Here is a 21923-nt window from a genome sequence, read left to right as displayed (position 1 = left end):
AGAGTTCATTAAAACAATGGTATAAATAGATGCAACAAGATGCACACATGAAGAGGTAAGGGATTGAAGGATATGGTGGGAAGCCAGACAAGCATTAAAATAATTATCAATTCTATCATAGAACAGAACGAAAACGTTTTTCTCTGTATGTAATACAGCAAATACATCAGGGTACTGCAGAGCAGCCATGAGTTGCATTGAACAAAGGTCTCCAATGAAACAAAGTTAGACTACTCAGTGGCATTCCTTAATAGGTTGCTCCCCTTGCACACTTCGACAGTTGCATTCATACCAAGCACCTGCAAAACTTCCTTTTTTTTGCAAGAGCAATAGCTGCTGTTGGTGATTTCAAGGGTTCACAGCTTGCATTATTGTGAATGTTATATCATGGTAGCTGTTGAATGCCTTTGTTTGATAAAGCAAATGATTTTCTCTTTTGGACCACTGTAGTTCTGTGCCTATCCTCAAATATCTTGTAGTTGTATATCTCCTCATAGTTAGTGAAGGTTGAGAGTATAATCATCACAGTATAACTTCCTTTTAGGTAATGGTTCTTTAGAACATCACAAGTCCAAAAGCTGTATATGCAAGTAGAGGAGGGAACAATAACAACTTGCATTTATGTAGCACCCTTCATGCAGGGTAGCATCTTGGAGCACTTAAAAGCAAAGAGGAACATGGTAGCAGAGTGGTTTTCGGCTGAAGCGTTGTTGGATGCAGGTTATCAAATCATTTTCTTCTCTCAGAACGGAAAGTAATTAGTCATGAAATATTCATAAACCTTGTGAAGCAAGAGTTTCTTACTGTAACTAGATCAGATGGCTTCACTAATGAACTGAGTAATTTTTCTTTCTACAACCCCTGATAGAACTAAGAAGGAAGCTTCACTGTAATCCTTAGCACAAAGTGTTTGGCACAAACCAATTTGCCAAATAAATATAAAATCTGATATGGCTAAAATATATCCCATTCGGCAGACAACATAGACAGGGATTGTATTATTCTCCACATTGTTCAGTTGCTAATCTCAGCTTCAATGTGTCAAGGTGTCAAGCAAAAGACAAACGCTTCCTCAGAGACAGCAAGATAACCTCTGTCCATGATTACAGTTACTGCATACAACGATCAAAAAGCATTAATCACTATCTTGCTGCTCTCCACTTTAGTACCATGCAGTTTTTCAGGTTTTTCTCTCCAATACAAATGACAGCTACCAACATCCTAAGTGACATTTCACTATTGTCAATCTTGGCTTCACCATTCCTAACCTCAAACAGAATTCGCATTCCTAAGAAAAGAACACTTTCTCTTCCAGTAGTCAATCTATTACTCTCATGCCAAAGTAAAGGAATATCTTAACTCTAAGTTGTGCAAGTTCTGCTGTAACTGATGATTACCGCAGTAAGTAGGAACCCAGTTGTTAGTCGATTGGCGGATCACTTTACCGGGGATAATAATTCTTCAAAAAAGAAACAATAATAATTTGGTCACTCAATCTACGACTGTTTGTGGGACACTACTGCGCGCATTTGGCTGCTGTGTTTCGCCCACAAATACAGTCAATTCACTTTACAGTATATTCTGTGAAGCGCTTTCAGATGTCTAGAAGACGTGAAAAGCGCTATATCAAATGCACAGATTATTTATTACCAACACAGTTTTCAGCAGGACCTTGCTCTTGAATAATTTACAATTCATTTGTGATCACTTTTGAATGTGTTAAAAATAACAGGGCTTGACACAATTTATTTGCGTCTCTTGCAAGTTCAAACCATCTTAGTCCTTCTTCTATTCATGTTACTGGCTTCATTGTTCATGATCTCAAATAGAACCTTCACATCTACTCCAAAGCAGCCTCAAGAAGATCGGTTTCTTCTTTCATGCTAAATCCTTTTCTCAACAGGTCTCAACTCTCCACGAGTTCAAATATATCCAAAATTTAAACACTGCAAAGTTCTTCAAACAGCTTTCATATTCTACTTAGCAGGAGAGAGAAAAGGCATGTTTCATAGATGATCCTTTTCTCACATATAACATCACTTGATCACAATCTCTCTTACCTCCCTATTTTACCAATACTTTTATGGTCTCTCTCCTTTGAACCTCCTTACATACAAAGCTCCAAATACAAAGTACTGCGTAATTTCCCTCCTACCTATGTCTTCATGTGCTGAAATCTTCTACTCTCAAATTCTCCATTTGAGGAGCTAGCAGCAGGATAAGCTGATGGGTTGTAAAGCCTTCTCTACATTGTAATTGCTATGATTGCAAATTTTTGGAAGCCCTCACCTCCTTCAGTGGTGCCTTTCACCTAATATTTACAGGCTTCTAAAACCAAAGCTCGAGACCTCTTAATCATGATCTCTTGTCTTAACTTGTTATGTTGATTGACTACTTCTTAAACCTTGCTGACCTTAGTTCCAGATGCACTATATTTATGCCCGCATTTAGAAAATATAACAACAGTATCTAGTACAACGGGTTTTTGCTGGACTTGAGTTATAGAAAAAAATAATCTTTTAACTAACTATCTATACAGGCATAAATAGCTCCAATTAGCATACTTCTTGAACATGTTATTCTATTGGTATAATTTATTTCTAAATTTCATAAACACAGGTTATGCTTTCTGAATTATGGCACAAAATAGTATCTAAGCAACCATGTGCATATGCAAATTGTATTAATCACTATAATAGCTCCAAAAAATGTCCTATGAGCATATCCTGAATTAATTTCACTCTTTGAAAACAGCAGTTTACAATACAATTTAAGTAGCATCTTTCTCTTCTGGAGGGCGTCTCAAAGCCCTCAAGACTGCGACTGGTACCCGAGTTGGAATAATGATAATAATCCTTGACATCTCAAAACGCTTCACTGGAGATACTGTGAAGGATTCATCCTTGGGCCCCTCCTCTTTCTGATCTACATGCCCCTCTTGGGTATGTCATCCGCAGACATGGGGTACATTTCCACATGTACCCGGACGACACCCAACTCTATTTATCCACCTCTCTTTGTGACCCCCAGTCCCCTGATGTTCTGTCAGTCTGCCTGTCAGATCTCAGGGGCTGGATGAGCGCAAATTTCCTTCAGCTGAACATTGACAAGCCATACTCTTTGGCTCTCGTCAACGTCTAAAATCTCACGGCTCTCACTTCCTCCACCTACCCGACCTCCCCCTAAAACTCTCTGAACCCGTACGCAACCTAGGCCTCAGGTTCGACCCCCAATTATCCTTCCTCCCCGACATCCCGTCCTTCACCAGCACCGCCTTCTTCCACCTCCGATACCTCTCTCCGAAAGCCGCTGAAACCCTAGTCCATGCCTTTATCACCTCTCGGCTGGACTATTCTAACGCCCTCCGCGCCGATCTCCCATCCACTACCATCCATAAAATCCAGATCATTCAAAACTCTGCCGCCCGCATTCTTACTCGCACCAAACTCCACTCCCCGATCACCCCGTCCTTGCCAGACTGCACTGGCTGCCTGTCCCAGAGAGGATCGAATTCAAGATCCTCACACTTGTATTCAAATCCCTCCACTCCTCTGCACCCCCTACCTCTCTGACCTCCTCTCTCCTCAAAACAGTACCCATTGCCTTCGTTCCTCCGGGTCTGGCTTCCTCCTCGTCCCCTGAGTCCTCCGCTCCACCCTCGGCGGCTGTGCCTTCAGCCACTATGCCCCGAGGCTCTGGAATTCCCTTCCTCGCTCCCTTCGCCTCGCTTCCTCTCTTCCTATTTTCAGTTCCCTGCTGAAGACCTTTCTCTTCGACTGCACCTTTGGTCACCTTCCTCCTCATCCCCCTGGCTCGGCCCCGGGATCCGTTACTGTAAAGCGCTCTGAGACGCCGTCCAGCGTGGAGGGCGTTATATAAATCCAAGTTGTTGTTGTTGAAGTGGATTGACTGTGTATTTTGTGGGACCGGGGAAAATGACACAGTATATTTAATAAATAAAATAAAAATCTTTGCATTTGATAGTCACAAGGAGACCATAGGTTTTTCTCCCCACTCAGAAAGTTATTGGGACGTGGAATGCTGCTGGGAATGCCCAAGTGGGTAAGTGCCATTTCCCAGAGATATGAAATGTTGCCCTGGTATTTTAGTTTGATCTGCTGCGTAATTGACAAATACAGATACTGCTTGCCGTGCTTCAGAATCTTCAGTACCATTTGCAACTCACAGTAGCAGAGTTTGTTTTCCAGTTGTGGAGTGTGCAATCCTTTCCTAGTGGCAACAAATCTGGCTTGTCTATGCCCAGAGAATACACATGTAGTTTGACAGAAACCAAAAGCACAAGAAATAACAGAATTAATTCCGTTTCTGTGGTTGAAATATCGTGAGGACAACTGAGGATACGATGAAATGGGTGTAAGTGCTTCAACAGAAAGAAAGTTACCACTACTGTCAAACACATCCTGAATGCAAAGGTTAAAAGGTAGCGCCTTCCAGTGATAATTTATCTCCTGAATAATGAGTCTTTTTTTTAAAAAAGAAAGTTATTTTGTCTCCCATGCTAATTTTTCTCGCCTTCTTCTGAAGGCATTTGACTCCTCTTTCTTTGTACTGGGATAGAGTTCAATTGTCACCAGTTGTCCTCCAACATCTCACCCAGTTTGGCACTATGTCAGCACATTATCCGACTATAGGGAACAACACTTCAGCATGACCCAGTTTTCACCGGACAATGTACAACAATGTAGAATTATACCAACTAAAGGTACAACTTCCAACAATCGTCTGTGGCTGGCAATCAATACTGGGATTCCCAGCTGAATTTCACCTCCCTAACCTAGTGGTGCCGAGACCAACTGTAACAAAATGTTTCCCTGGCTGAGATCAGGTACCTCAGATTAAAAACTGGAACGCTCAAGGTGATATGACCCAGCCGTGCACCATGTGGTCAGAAGCTCCATCCAGTTACAAAATAAAATTGAGCAGTACTTTAAATTGACCAAACATGGTTTGACAGAAAATAAGAAAATGTATAATTACACCAACAGAATGAGATGAAGCAAATTGTGTAGCCACAAGCAGAATAAGCTAATTAAAACATAAACAATACAGAAAGCAACAAGAAGACACTGCTGCAGGCCAGAGGAAAAGTACTGAGAATATGGACTGCATGTACAAGAATAGTGAGGATCAATCAGCAGAAGACAAAGATGTGTACAAGAATAAAATTAAGAAGGTTAAGAAAGCAGTCATGGGCGTTGCAGTAGAAAACTAGTTTAAGATTGTAGGAAACATAAAACGCTTGACTTTTTTTTACATAAATACTCTGTATATTCACAGTGAACAGAAGAATCTTGAAGGTTCCTAAGGTTAACACAATAGTGGCGAGTGATCAAGGAATGGCAAGAATATCAGCATGCTTTTCAGAAAGGCATGATGTAAACCATTTACAATATACAAGATGTACTGGGAACAGACCTTCACAACATTAATCTGCAGATTATTTCTGTATAAACCTATTCTGAATAAAGCAATTCTCTTATATAAATGCTGCTGAACGTCAAAGGCAAACAAAATTCTTAAACCTCACTTACATTTAGAACAGTGAATAGTTTTAATAATAATCTTACAAAGATTATTATTTCAAGATTGTTCTCTGAAGATTCAGACAACTATAAAACTAGTCATACTTTATTCCCACCATTTATGTAATTTAACAAATCAACTAGTTCACGGTTATGTAATAATCCTCAGGTATTAAAACTATATACATAAAAATATAAAATACATTTCCTCTTATCCCTCTACAATTTTTCATTAAAAAAACTCCATGGCATTTTCTTCAACTGTTTTATTAAATTTTGTCTTTGCTGATGATTTATAAAATTGCACTTTTTAAAATAATTTTTTAAAATTATATTTCACCTCTGAGTATAATTTTCTCTTTTGTCTTCCTATTATTTAAAATAAACAGATGATAATGAACTTCTGCATCATATTATTAAAAAGGCCACCAGTGTTCAAGATAGAAAATAAAATCTAACTGAAAGATGCTGGTCCCCAAACTCCTTAAAAAGGCCACATTCTAGCTTATAATACTTACACCCAAGGGCAAATTAGCTATACAAATGGGAACAGTTTTTATGTGTAAACTAATCAGTACTCGAATTATAGTTTACCTAATTAAAATGACATTTTGAATAGTAGATTTATGTAACTTACATGGCATCTGGGACTCTTGACAAGTACCATGAAGGATGTCATTGCTTTCACAATATTAATCTGGTATCCAGAGGATGTAGAGCTACAGCACAAATTACTGCAAAACTGTAACATTGACTAATTCAATTACAATGCGCTGGAAAGCTACAGTGTTAATGGTGGTTTCAGAGGACGTTCAGAAACATATTGGGAAATATTCATGGGGGACATGGACATCATGCGAACCTAGGTTGTCAACATTATTGAAGAAATAGATTTTTAGATGGGATCTGAAAGTGGAGAGGGCAGGCAAAGAGGTTTAGGGGGCGAGAGGTAAAGTGGCTGAACGCTTTCCCACTGATAGTTGCCCGGAGGAAATGAAACAGGCTGGTGCTGGTTCACAGAAGATAAAAGAAGTGGGGAAGGGTCATGGAGGCATTTGAAGTTTGCAATGTCGAATGAATAGGGGATAGTTAGTCTGTGGAGCTCGATGACAATACTGCAGAGGAACTTGCAAAGCTTGGTGCTGCAACAGATATGGGTTGCATATTTGCATATTGAGTTCTGGATAATCTGCAGTTTGTGAAGGGTTGCCCTGGGAAGGCTGGCAAGCAGGACATTGGAGAAATCAAGTCTGGAGGAAATGCGATGGTGAAGGGCCTAGTAATTTTGGGGGTGCAGTAGGGGTGGAGATGTTATAGATATTAGAATAGTAGGCTTGGTCAAGGACTCAAAGAAAGGCTTAAAGGAGAGCTCAAGGTCAAACAAAATGCCAAGATTTTGCACTGGGCTGCAAGAGCTGGAGCGAGCAGCCAAGGAGACAAAAGAGTCCAGCAATGGAGGTGAGCAGCCAATGGTGGGTGCTGAGAGGTCTTGGATTGATCAACATTAATCTGGAGGAAGTTCAGGCTCAGATTCAAAAGGCGAAAGCGTGATGAAAGTTGAAAGCATGCTCAGGGTCAGTTTTAAACACGCCTGTTTTCTGTTCTGCAGAGTTTCTATTCCGTTTGTAAACTTATTTAATTTGTTTTTACTATGTTAAATGAATCAACATGTAAATAACACAACAAAAGAGAATAGACAAAGTAAAGGATTAGAATAAAATAAAACCAAGGAAAAAAAAACTTCAAATTGATAATTCTTACTGAAAATCAATAAATGGGTCTCAACTTTTGAAGAAGGTTCTATTTCACTCTAGAAATCTGGTGACATCACCAGAAGAACTGTTTGAAAGCATTATTCAGTCCAACAGCTTTGGGGGGAATTGAATTAAAACATCCAGAAGTAGAATATTAGCAACTAAGACTGCTTCAGTGACCTTGTCACTTCAACTGTGCATGTTAAATCAATCTCCTTCACACTGTCAGTCTCAGTAAATCAGCTAAGCAGTTCCTTATGATTGACGATATATTGCTATTTTTCATTTCAGGCTCAAGTTAATATTTTGGAGATGGTGCATTAATATTCCTGGAGGGCGGAGCAGCACTTGGAAATTCCTCCTCCGTCTACTTACAAAAAATGTGATTCTTCTCCATGTAGAGAATTTCAGAAATCATCTTATTTTTAGGGGCAGAAGAAAGTCCAGAATTGAAAAGACAGAATATTGTTCAACTTTGTGAAGGACTAACATCTACAATGAAATATTAAAGAAAGCAGACTTTTCTTCCAAATCATCATATGATGACAGATTACAAAACTGCAAGGACTCCAAAACCAGAAAATTTCAAAACCTTATTATTAGTTCAGGTAACCCAGATGTAAAAAGAATATCAAAGCATTTTTTCTTCCTTACACATGAGCAATTAGAATTTACATCAGAAAATAACCATGGCATTATAGTCCTGTGTATTCCTGCCCATTTATGATCTTTGCCTTGATCCAAGAAATTGTTTGCTGAGGACAAGTACCACACAATACATTTTCATAACAAATGGAATGACACATTTAATAGGTTTTATTGTACTTAATCCAAAAAGTGATTTTCTTATATTGCAATAAACGCATGTCTTTTGCAGGAGACTATTGTATGTGATGGTATTCTGAACACCTGTGAAGATGAGTATTACAAACATTAATTCATACCTTCGGTGCACATAATGCCACTTTTACATTTAACAGTTTGCCTGCAAGGGTAACTCTAAATAAACCCTGCATTTTTCTAGTTACTGTATTTCAGAAAATCCTATTTGTAGTCAGCTTTGCTGTTACATCCATATACAAGAATCCGTAACTGAAAGTCACAGTGACGCAGTAATGTGATGTTTCATGCATAACCCCTATCATAAGTAACAAGATGACAACCAACCCTTTACTAAATCTAACAGAAAGTTTGAGACTCAGCCACACTACCCCATGCCCCAAGTTATTTTGACTGGAGGTCCAAGAGCAACGAATGAATGTCCTCCAACTAAATAAATTTAAGCAACTTCATATCTGGTCTGAATCAACCCTGGATATTTGAATGCCTACTGTGCCTGTGACGGTACACTGAACACATGACAAGTACTTTAAACCTTGTATATGTCAGGCCCATAAAATTTAATATGACTTACGCAAAGTCTGAGTTGCGAGCAAACTGTATAATTTGTAGAAAATCCAACGTAATCAATAATCTACACTGCTCACCCGGAAAGTGCGCATCGGGTAGTTCGTCACTGCAACGGGAAGTGCGTATGCGGTGACGGGTCAATGCTACATTTCCCACAATTCAGTGTGTCTTGACTCGTCGCCACATTAGCACTTACTAACAAGCATTGGAATCATGTTGAATCAGAGGAAAGGAAGTTCTTCTGCGCACGTATCGACAGATCTAGATTAAATTTCCCGCGATTCAAAGCAGCAAGTGCGCATGTGGCGATGGATCAGATCACCAGTTTCCACAATGCAAGGCAGGTGGTAAGTGCGGGAGTAATGGAGGGTTGGGGAGCTGTGGTACGTGTTAGGAGGTAATTAATATGAGTCGTGCAAAGAAATCTAAATGGTTTTGATAGGAAACCCTCTCAATAAGCAAATCTACTGTCTTGGCGTTTATCCAGGTTGAAGTCTAGCAATCAAAAATGCAAGTTGCTCGAGAAAGTGCAGAAACACAGCCTAATGAACTGACTAGAGTGAATGCTGAAACGTATTGACATATTGAAAGCTTTTTGTGCTAAAAGCCAAAAAAATTTAAGTATGATTTCTATTTTATCATTGATTATCTAACGCTTTAGTAATATGATTAAGACACACTTTTTTTAAAAAACAGAAAATAAAACGCTAAAGGTTGATTTTAAGAGAAACCCCCTTACAGCAACAATGCAATGTGGATGCATGTTGCTCTTACAAACCAAATTTTCCATGTACAGTTTAAAACATCATCTGATCTCTGAAGAGAAAACTGTTAGAAGAAAATAAATTATTATAATCCATGCATTTGATTTAGCTTCTCAGCTGTGAGAGACATTTCAAAACATTAAATAGGAATTACTGTCAGGTGTAGTGACTTTTTGTTATTGGCAAACATGGCAGCTAACTTGTGTACATCAGTGTGCCACAAATAGTCATGATGTGAATGATTAATTGTTGGCTAGGAAGAGATAGAAGCGAAAATAGAAGAAACAATGACAACAGAAGAAGATGTTTTAAAAACATTTTGTATTTATTGGAAATTGTGATTTTTTTTATTTTTGTTTTTATTTACAGCAATAAAGCACATACTCCTGATTTTTGTTCAGCATTAAAGTGCCAGCTTAGCTGAGTTGTTTGGTGGCAATCTCGCTAATCGTCAGAAGATTGGAGATAATGGCCCACATCGGAACTTCCATAGATTGATACTTTAATACAGAACTGGGAGAGTACTGCATTTTTAGTGACAGCATCCTTCAGATGAGAAGTTAATTCTGAGGTCTCGTGTGCCTTTTTTCAGCTAGATAAAGATCTCACAACACTATTCATGAAAGAGAAGGAAATGCCCTTGCCAACAATTACCAGATTAATTTCCCATTCGCCTCATGGCTGGTTGAGTGGCATTGCTATGCAAAATTTGCTGGGTGCTTGTGCACAAACGGTTTCAAGATTTGCCAGTAATTATCTATGAAATGCATGCAGTACCAAATGGGAGGGTAGGGCGAAAAATATATTTTAAAAAAATTCAAATTCAATAACCATCAATTCAGCAGCTAAATGCTGCAGACAATGACAAACTTTTCAGCGAGACTGTAGGACCTTACACTAACAGGAATCAGAAAATAAAACAACCTTTTAATTAAATACATGATTTTTTATTTCACAGAGAGGATAGTACTTTAAAATTCAGGCACTATAAGTGCTAAAAATCAAAAGAACAACAACTGCAGAATCAAATTTAATATTATGCAGCAGAAAAGTACTTTTACTTTTTTTTGGTTAGCAGGGTATTTGACACTTGTAGAAACCCATCACCATGGTTAACAGCATCCAAAGCAGAGTTCAATACATCCCACCTTCAAATGGAAATTCTAGAAATATTTATTGAAATGGAATGCACACTCTCCCTCGGGAGGGATGCATCCTACTTACCTAATTCTTGAAAGTATTAGGTGCAACAACAACAACATTTCATTTATAGAGCGCCTTTCACGTCGGGAGGACGTCCCAAGGCGCTGGACAGTTGGGTCGGGACCCGAGCAGGGGGGAAATGGTCAGGGTGAGGGGAGGGAGCAAGGAGGGGGTAGAGAGTCGAGAGGGGAGCTGAAGGCACGGTCGAAGAGAAAGGTCTTGAGACCAGCCTTGAAGGAGGAAAGGGAGGAAGCAAGGCGAAGGTGCAGGTTGTCAAGGACCAAAGCTTGGGGACCCCAGATTGTGCATTGGAGTCTAACCAGCTAAAACAGCATAGCTTGTCATTGAGATCATTACCTGGCAAGTGCTTCCGCTGCTTGTCCAGCTAGGACCACCTTACTCATTAAGGCTTTGGCTTGTAGGGTTAACAAGAGTGCACAGATAGCTCACTCAGTTGAGCATTATACTTGGAGCCATAAGGTTTGGATCCCACTCAGTTTTTTAAATTGAAGGTATTTTAATATAGTTTATGTCTCTAAAGAACACAGCATAGGCAATCTAGCAAAACTACGGAGTTTGAACAAATGTTATTTTTACAATTATTTTAACTGTAGTGAATCATCTACTGTACCCACAGCATAAAGATCACACGATGCCTGATGACTAACCATTTTCAAAGTGTTCATGGTAAATCTCATCACTATTAACATTTACAATGGTGTTACAAATACAAGAAGCATAGGATACAAGAGCAAAAATGTATTACGGCAGTTGTATTAGTGCATGTCAGATACTTCATTTGGACTATTGTGTTCCATTTTGAGCACCCCACCTGAGAAAGCATATACCTCTCTTGAAAGTCGTGATGATTCATTAGGATACAACTTGGATAATGGGACTTATCTATGATAAGGCAGAGTAAACAACAACTTAAACTCATAAGGACCTTTCATTTTGGAGAATGTATCAATTGTTGGGTTATATTTATTGGAATTAGGGAGGTTGAGGACGTTCTTAGAGTTTAAAATAGTGAAGAGTGTGATAATGATGGAGGAACTATTCACTCTCTTTGTGGTATCCAGGAAAAAGGGACAGAACTTTAAAATCAGGGTTGAAAAGAGTATCCAGAAAAAAGTTATGTAATGCACATTGTCATGAGAATACAGAGTGGACTACATTAGAAAAACATAAATGTTGACTGAGGTGTTCATATCATATATTATATACACAGACACTGTATTTCATAAGTAAGGGTATTAAGAAATTTGGAGAAAAGGCAGGGAAATAGAATTATAGCATTACCACAAAGGTAAAGAATATGGCCAGTCAAGTCATAGGCATGACAGACACAAAAGTCTAAATCTATTCCTATATTGAGTTTGACTGGGTAGTTCTTTGGTATGCAAAGCTGCATTGTGTACATGCGCATCCAGATTCCCATCTATGTACATCCAGATCCCCATACACGTAGACTCTTCCAGTTCTAAATACACCCGAATGCACATAACTTTGTTTTTTTTTAAATCAGCCTGACATGCAGAAACCCATCACCATACTCGAGTATCCAAACCAGACAGAGTTCTACACACTGCATGCACGTCATCTATTTAAATAGGAAAAGTAAATGTGGGAGTTAAAGGATTTTATGAATTAATTATTAAAAGAAAAATGTATAACAAGATTAACTTGGTCAGCACACTGCACCATAAACATTTTGCCCAAACTACAATAATACTTGTATTTGATGTAGCGTCTTATATCATCGAGACGTCTCAAAGCACTTCACAGAATATACTGTAAAGTGAATTGACTGTATATTTTGTGGGTTGAAACGCAGCAGCGAGCTCTCAAATTGGGAGGTATCCCCTCAACTATCCTTTCTACCCCACATCTGCAACATTACCCGCTCTGCCTTCCCCCCCTCCGCAGCATCGCCCAGCTCCACCACTGTCTCAGACCACAGGCTGCCCAAACCCTCATACATGCTTTCATTACATCGAGGCTCGATTATGCAAACTCATTGCTTGTTGGCCTCCCCAACTCCTCCCGCCATAGGCTGCAGATCATCCAGAACTCTGCAGCCCATGCCCTCTTCCGCACCAGGCTCTGCGACTCAATCACCCCATCCTCGCCCAGCTCCACTGGCTTCCCATCACATAGACCATACAATTCAAGATCCTGGTCCTCACCTTCAAAGCCCTCCATGGCCTTGCTCCCCCCTACCTCTGGGACCTCCTAATTCCCTACCATCCTGCTCGCTTTCTCCTCTCAGCGGGCTCCGTCCTGCTTCATGTTCCCCACCTCGCTTGCCCCACTATTGGCAGGCATTCTGCCACTCTGCCCCCACCCTCTGGAACACCATCCCATAGTTCTTCCACCTCGTCCCCTCCCCTGCCACCTTCAAGACGCATCTCAAGACCCTCCTCTTCGACCGTGCTTTCAATCTCCCTTGAATACCCTTCATTTTCTCCTTTAATTTTCTCCTAATTGTACTAATGGTCTGAATTTGCCAGGATGAATGGTCAGGTCACTAAGTGAGTAAATTTGGGGATTTGGGACATCCTCCCGACATGAAAGGCGCTATACAAATGTATACTACAACAACAATAGTGGGGGAAGAAAACATGATACTCTTTCACATCTTGAAAGAAGATATGGAACAAATGCATATGCAAAGTACTGTTATGCACATAGAAAGTACACTTTCAAAAATCAATATGAAATCTAATTTGCTGTTAAGGTTTAATAAAACAATTAATCAATCCAATCTAAATGATTTTTAATCAATTTTATGACCTAAAGGTAACAGAATAATATTTTTAAGTGTCAATATAGAGTCTAAGAACTTAATTAATTTGAAAAATTGGACGGATATTGCTACAAATAAATCTCAAAATCAAATGAAAGGACGTTGCAACATAGTAACTGCAAAAATAATTGCTATTTAATTCTGTGCAGGGGCAGCAGCTCGTCACCATCACACACACACCACACAACACGCGCACCTAAATGACGCTAATGGAGGGTCTAACAAACAAGTTAATGCAAAAGGAACTGTACAAAAAAAATCAGTCAATGTGTCCAATTATGACTTCAGACAAAGCACAACAGATTTACAAACGAGACTCAATTTCTCAACAGTAAACGACTTCACCTCTGCAGTGGAGCAGGAACTGATTATAGTTGAGCAACACTCAATACACTGACATAATATTGCAACTACCACTGAAAATAATAATCCCTCCAAAACCAAAAACAATAATAAATTGGTCATTTTCAATCTACGACTGTTTGTGGGACATTGCTGTGCGCAATTGGCTGCCACGTTCGCCCACAAATATACAGTCAATTCACTTTACAGTGTGTTCTGTGAAGCGCTTTGGGACGTCCTCCCGACATGAAAAGCGCTATATCAAATGCAAGGATTATAATTATTATAAAATAAGAGGTCTCTTTGAAATAAAAATATTAAATAGCCTTCATTTTCCCCTTTAATGTTCTCCTAATTGTACTAATCGTCTGAATTTGCCAGGATGAATGGTCACTAAGTGAGTAAATGTTAACCATAGGACACATTGCACCCAGTCCTGATACTGTCCTTTTACCCAATGTCCATATTGACTTTCTAACAAGAATCTGTGGACAGCAATCAGAAGCAAACATTATGGCGGAGTTTTACCCTCCCCAGCCCAAGGGAAATTAGGTCAGTGAGGAAACTGTAACACTCCACTATTGCACTTTGACAGCTGAGATCATGTAATGCAGTATAGACTGAAGCTGGTAACTATCTGGTCTTATATGCCTCAGTTCAACTATTAATTTGGTCACTCAATCCACACCTGCAATTATATGATTTATAAAGATAAACTTATGTGAGTTTTACTGTACTCGCTATGCAAACGTAATTTTGTATTGTATTGAGATTGTATTGTACTACATTGTACTGTTCAATATTGTCAATCACAACACACAGAATCTCTAGATATACAAATTACACCACCGACTCTGCAAGGAAAGATCCTTTGGTNAAAATATTAAGATTTGCATTTGATTCACTTACAGCCATTTTAAAAGCTGAGCATAATTTTTGGAACCACTGGACTTATCAGTAAAACCGTTAACAGCTTGCAATCAGCATTTCCGATAGAGGTCCTATAAGTCGATTTTCATTTGCCCCAGGCAGGCATGAAATGGTGAACAAGAATTCTAATCTCCTTTGTAGTGATTAATCTTGATGTATATTTGTGTTAGCACTTTAAATGGAATAATGTAGATTTACATACTTGTCCAATTTACTCTTCAGTAAATAGCAAATTGCTACCTTAATCACCTGCCCATTTCAAACAAGCAACAGAGGTAATGCTCTAAATGTACAATATGGTAAGTAAGAATTCATCCATGTGGTCATTCTATGTGACACTTCATTGACAAATTCACAACGTGGTGGAAGAATTCTGAGAAAATAGCAGATGTCAATGTGGAGAAGGAAACTCAACACCCCACCGCTTCATAAAAAAGTAGTACACAATCTGCAGGTATTTTCTCCTCAGCTATTTTAATAGTGCAGCTCCTTGTCATCCTCCCACCCCCATACTGAAGATGTGCAACTCCTTTCTTTTCTTCTGTTGATAAGATTACTTACCTCACCCCCCCACCCCCAATATTGCACTCACTTGGTCATTATTCATTTATGAGCTTTAGATTGAAATATCTGAGCCCAATCAGGTCCTTACCTAATGTCAATGTACACGTATCCCCCCAAAAAAGTTGCTCAAATCCTGGCCAAATTTCCCTGCCTTCACCTTGGATGTAGACACCAATTTTACAACCCTCCTCCAGACCTAACTGAGGTTAAGCAACTCAACCCAGATCAGGAATCATACCTTTAATCTGGGAACATGCTAAGCTCACTGAGCCATCAGGTGAGCTATAATGTAATCTTTTCAACAAATGGAGGCAATCTTTTTAAAAAAAATTGAAGAGGGGAAATATTAGAAGCCATTAAAATATATATTATGTATATATATTCAACATTTGTTCTTGGAGTTCAACAAAACAGCATTCAAGCATATTCAATTGCAACAGTGGAGACTCGGACTGATGGAAGATACATTCATAGAATATTCTAAAATATCACAGGGAAGTTAAACTAATCAACATTGTAGGTATTGGTCAAAGCCAAAACGGTCTCTATTATTGTGTGACCTTATGCATCAGAAGCAAAGATATAGGAAACCATAAAACAAAGCAGTAAATGGGGCAAAAAAGTCAAATTCTGATTGTATAATAGAATGATGCCAAGACAATGAAAGAAGTTATCCGCTGCAGTCGGCATAAAATACAAAACCTGCAGATTTTAAAAAATGCACTCAAAAGCTTTACTTATGAGACCTGCTGACCAGGATACTTATTTGGGGGTGGAGGAAGAAGACACAAAACTCACGAAATTACTGGTAAGAGTAAAGGAGTCCTTTGAAATTTCTTAATTTTTGTCTTTCACGTTGCTGGTATTTAACCTTCTCTGCTTAGAGTTTGAACAATTTTGAGCTCTTCGAAGCAGACACCCCAGTGATGCCCTCTGCCTGCTCAGGTGCACTTTAAAGATATCATAGCACTAATCAAAAAGAAAGGAGTTTCCCCTGGTGTCCTGGCCAGCAATCCTCCAGATAAAATTAGTCATTCACTTTACAGCTTCCACAGTTTATGAAAAATTTCTGCACTCACATTGGCTGCTGCGATTGCCTACATTTGACAACCGTCACCACACTTCACAGATTTTGTGAAACACTCTCAAACATTCTCTATAGGTGTGGTAGTGAATTCAAGGATCATTATTCTTCAGCTGAAAGTATATAATGCTGGATAGCTGCCTTAAGCAATCTTATATTTCCCCAAGCAACAAAACTTTTTTTTTTGCAGTTTCATGGCAATATGCAGTTCCTAACTTAATGGCAACTACATTAAATTGATTAGTCTTTGGAATAAATCCAAGTGAGATAGGTTATTATGTAATGTATTGCTTGAAATGAATAACCATTGGCTTTGTGCCATGGGAGCATTCATAGGAACAGAGTGATTAGGAATTTTTAATAAACCTGCCAGCTTGCTCTAGCCTAACACTTTGTTCAAGAATAAAACATTTATCACTCCGTCATAAACCTTGCGTTTTAAATCTTAACAATGAAAAACACTATAAATTACATACCAAAACCAGAAAATATTGATTTCCAAGAATCGATAGCATTGGGTTAATTTGTCTTTGAAAATACAAATAAAATTTTAAAAAGTTAACATTAGGAAAAAGAACTCTTTTTAAAAATAAACTTCACCAGGTTTGAAGTTTGCTCAAAACAAAATCTTTTGTCAAGTAAATATTTTCTACCAGATGCTGTTTTATTGTCAATAAATTTTGATCATTCCACTTTCCTGAGATAAATGTGCAGTTGTAAGGAGATGAAGCCGTACATGCTTTCCTGTAATGCACACGAGGTTACTGTTTTTTTTCTTTCAGTTATATCACAGAAGTATACACGGAATCAGAAATGGCCCTTTAAAACCTTCAAGAAAGGTCTAGTTATAATAACATAACTGAGTCCCACATTAGACTATAGTTTCAAAAGAGTTAAATAATTTGTTCTCTGCACCTTGCTAAAGTGACAGATTTACTGAAGAATGACTATATTTTATTTCATTACACTAATTATGAATTGCCTTGGAAAAAGTGGCAGGTTGTAGGTAGTGACCGATGTACAGTCGCAGTTTGCTCAGCTAGTCCATCCACGTTGCAAATTCTATGGCAGGGTAATTATCATGGACCCGATTTTCCTCCCTTTATTTCTAATAATAGAAATACGCCTCCTTTAAAAACAACTGCAGGGTCCTTACTATACACAGCTTTACCATCCTGCTCACAACACAAGACAAAATGAAACATTGGATGCACATTCCTCATCACTGAGCCAGTAGAGATTTGGTGTCTTGTTCGACCCTCATCTATCTTTTAAATCTCACATCTGTACCATTACCAATTCTGTCTTCCTCCACCTCTGCAACATTGCCAGTCTCTGCCACCATCTCCCCCCTTCAGTCTGCTGTAAGCCTCATTCACGCTTTCATTATATCCAGGCTTGACTATGCTAACTCCCGGCTCGTCGGACTTCCCAACTCTTCCCTCCACAAAATGCAGATTATTCAGAACGCTGCAGCTCATGTCCTCTCCCGCACTAAGCTTAGGAGCCTATCACCCCCATCCTTGCCCGGCTTCACTGGATCCCCATTCCCCAGAGGATTCAATACAAGATCCTGGTCGACTTTAAAGCCATCTACGGTCTTGCTCCTCCTTACTTCTGCAACCTATTAAAACTTCACCAATGTGCCGCTCCCTCGACTACACAGACACTGGCCTGCTCCATGTGTTCCACCCGGCCTACTCCACTATCAACGGTCAGGCCTTCAGCCTTTCTTCCCCTTCCCACTGGAATTCCACTGCCTCCATTTGTAGCTCCTCCGCCTCACCCCCTCCAAGGCCCATCTCACCCTGGTTTTGAGTTAGAACATAACAGAATTTCCCAATTCAGTCCATAGCCTCCAATGATAGGAAAGTCTCAAGTCGTCACACGTTTCTTCATCACATGTAGCATTGAAGACAGAATTGGTTCAAAGCTTTTTTTTAAAAAAATGCAATGTACAAAAGAGGCTCTACAGCAATTTAGTAAACATTTGTCTTTTGAAGAGAATAAATTGCAATTATAGAGCATCACGTCAAGAGGACGTGCCAAGGCATTGGATAATGAGAGGTTTGCACCCGAGCTGCGGGTTGGGATCAGAGAGAGGTAAGGGCAAGGGGGATGGAGGAGGGAAGTTGACTGAAGAGATGGTCGAAAAGGAAGGTCCTGTGATAGGCCTTAAAGGAGGTGGAGTGGCTCCTAAGTTTAGTACAGGAGAGGATTTGAGCTTCAGTGTTCGGAATAATCTGCAGCTCATGGAGGGAAGAGTTGGGAAGTCCGACAAGCACGGAGTTAGCATAATCAAGCCTGCATGTAATAAAAGCGTGGATAATGGTTTCAGCAGCCTGGGGAGGGGAGCAGTTGGTGGCAATGTTGCAGAAGTGGGACAAAACAGAACGGGTAATAGCATAGATGTAGGATTTAAAAGACAATTGAGAGTTGAACAAGACACCAAGGTTCCGTACTGGATCGGTGAGGTGGATTGTGCATCCATGAATAGTGATCCAGTCAGCGCCGGAGCTGAGGAGGCGCTGATGAGAGCCAAGCAGAAGAGCCTTGGTCTTGTCGACAGTCAACTGTAGGAAATTGGCTTTCATCCAGGACTTGATCTCTGACAGAGAATCTGTCAGGACAGTAATGATCCTGGAGTCGAGGGTAGAGACAGTATCATCTGCATACATATGGAAGTTAACCATATGCCTGGGATGATATCTGGGAATGGAGCATGCAAGTATTAAAAGGGGGAGGACTGAGGCCAGAGCCCTGGGGAACACTGCATGTGACGGTGCGGGAGCTGGAGGAGAAGCCATTGGTGAAAACAAAGTGGAGACAATGGGAAAGATAAGAATGGAACCAGGTGAGGGCAGAGCCATGAAAGTGAAGCTGAGAGGAGATGCGGTGGAGAAGAATATAGTGGTCGACAGTGTCAAAGGCAGCAGAGAGATCAAGAGGAATGAGGAGACATATAGAGCCCTGGTCACTAATCAACAGAATATCATTTGTAACTTTGACCAACGCCATTTCCATACTATGGTCAGGATGGAAACCAGATTGAAAAGTTCAACAGCAAAGCAATGTATCATTTCATTTCAGCACCTTGGAAAGAAAGGGAAGGTTGGAAATGCACACGTTTCGACCACAAAATATACAGTCAATTCACTTACAGTATATTCTGTGAAGCACTTTGAGACGTCTAGAAGATGTGAAAAGTACTATATCAAATGCAAGGATTATTATTATTTATTAGATGGGTCAATAATAAGAGATGGATTACGGGAAGGTTTTTTTTAAGAGGATGGGGTGATGACAGCTTTTTTAAAGAAAAAAGTAGGGGGAACAGTGCCAGGGGACAGAGAGAGGTGGGTAGTCTCTGTTAGTAGGGGGGCAAAGAGGTGGAGCTGGGAGGTAAGTATTGGGATAGATCAAGTGAGCAGGTGGTGGGCTTCATTTGGGAAATGATGGATGTGAGAGAAGAAGGAACGACAGGGACAAAAGGGTGGAGGGAGGGCTAGGTGGAGGTGAGGAGGGGATAGCAGTAGAAAGGGCAGAGACAGCATAGTGGATCCCCTACATTTTGGACTCCAGGAAGTCCATCGTCTACTGACATTTGGAGTTAGAGGAGAGGATGGGCGAGGTATGGGAAGGTGGAGGTAGGAGCCTGGGATTGTCCTTACCTTCCAAAATGATCTTGGAAATAGAAGGACAATTTAGCTGAGGTGAGGTTGGAGCAGTAGATTTTGGCAGAGTCCAGCCAGATCTGGTGGTGGACTGGAGGATTGGATTTGAGCCAGATTTCATCAGCACACACTTGTGCCTTGAGGTATGCCAAAATACTGTACTATCACAGGTAATGTTTTTGTTCCCAAATGGATCTATAAACACAGCGAGGCATATATGCATTAAGATTAAATGGGCAAAAAGTGTGTTGGCAATAAAATATCCTCTTGGACCCGTTTCTTCATGCAAGGTATAGGTCGGAGTGGTGTCCAGCTCTCACCAAACATTGTATTGATTTCAGATAACATTAGTAATACAGTGTAACACGTTTGTTTGGGCTCCTCCGCTAACATTCCCCATACAAACAAGCAATTAGAAAATGTAGAGATTTTGCCAAATCCTGATTTTTTTTAAAAAAAAGCAATCGCCATATAGCAAATCTGTACAAAATCAAGACGTGTAAATGAACAGATCAAACCACGGGAATGGGTCCAAAGTGATGGTTTTCGGAACCCGGTGTTAGTGGCTGCAACTGCCCATTTCATATTAATCTAAGTATTTCCCCCCCCCTCCCCCGTTGCAGATTTCCTGCACGATGCCAAACGCAGTAAGTGAAGCGAGGTTTCCATGGTTTTCACACATAGTTGTAGTGGATGACAGACATTAACTTAACATCGGCATAAAAAGCACCAGGTAAATAAGGCATCGTTGCCCAGCGCAGCTCCAACAGCTCAAATAAACTGGGCTGCGCCACGGGCGTACATCCAAAGTCAACCCCCAAAATTAATGCGGTCGTAAATCTCGATCCTAACCTCCCAAAAAGCTAAATAATATATATATTTTTTTAAGAAAAAAAACTTTCCAGCGGGACCACAAGCCGGAGAGCTGAAAGGGGGAACTGAACTAAACCGCCCGCTGAGTTGCCCAGTCTGCCCGACGTTCCTGATTTTCGGAGGACTACCATCACAGCCCCCCCTCCCCACCCCGGGGACTCGCTCCCTGGGTCGCACGGGTTTACCTTTCATCCAGTCCACCACTTGGCTCGGGCTCCATTTGCTGACAGGTTCCATGATCAGCGCCATCGGCTCGCGCCGAGAGGAGAGGGGAGGAACGCGAGACCCGTCCGAGCGTTGCCCGGAGCGTTCGCTGCCTCGGCTCGTGGCGGCGGCGGCTCGTGGCGGCGGTGGGATCCTCAGTGTCCGACAGTTGTTTTGAATGCGGGAAGAACTCGCGGCTTCTCCCTCTCTCCCTCTCCTCTCACTCCCTCTAATTAAGTTTCCTTCACTGCAGGTGACTCGTCTTCACAGCTGTACCGCCCGAGCCCAGGTAAAGAGCTGTTCGCTGAGTGCTTTGATCCACCGCCCCCTCCCCGCAAATTGCATCCAGCAGAACTCTTGCGGAAGGAGGCGCGCGCAGTCCGCGCGAAGGAGATAGACGCCGCTCCCGGTTGCTCAGCCGCTCCCGCTCTTTCGGTCTCTTCCTCCTGATCCTCTCCTCCACGTACGAGTGCTTGAGCTCCAGCTGTTGCTCGGGTGAGTCGCTGGCGCTCTCCACCGGCCGCGCGCGTACCTGCACTCCCTCTTCCCCGCGCGGTCATGGAGGCGATGACTGTGCGGTCACGACGCGCGCCCATGAGAGAGATCGGTGAATATTCGGTCCCGTTGAGCAGGAACCGAAAGAAAACGCCACCGCTAATGCCCGCTGCTGGTTTGCAAACACACCCCACAGCGCGCGAAAAAAAAATAATCCAGTTATTGCGCAAATACTTCTCAACCCATCGCACACAACAATCATCTAAGACCAATG

The 21923-nt window shown here is 40.7% G+C and overlaps 1 protein-coding gene across 1 annotated transcript in view; it reads right to left on the bottom strand.

The window, feature by feature from the left end:
• cnksr2a (connector enhancer of kinase suppressor of Ras 2a) overlaps positions 1-21199 on the bottom strand; it is a 197428-nt gene extending 176229 nt beyond the window's left edge. Inside the window, exon 1 of the mRNA XM_042334147.1 lies at positions 21136-21199. Coding sequence (XP_042190081.1) covers positions 21136-21199 — 64 coding nt within the window. The remainder of the gene's footprint in view (positions 1-21135) is intronic.
• Between the last annotated feature and the right edge of the window lie 724 nt (positions 21200-21923).

The sequence above is a fragment of the Callorhinchus milii genome, unplaced genomic scaffold (genome assembly GCF_018977255.1).
Source record: "Callorhinchus milii isolate IMCB2004 unplaced genomic scaffold, IMCB_Cmil_1.0 Scaffold4, whole genome shotgun sequence".
Classification (NCBI taxonomy): Eukaryota; Metazoa; Chordata; class Chondrichthyes; order Chimaeriformes; family Callorhinchidae; genus Callorhinchus; species Callorhinchus milii.
Note: the sequence above shows the minus strand (reverse complement) of the source record. Positions and strands in the feature narration are given on the sequence as shown.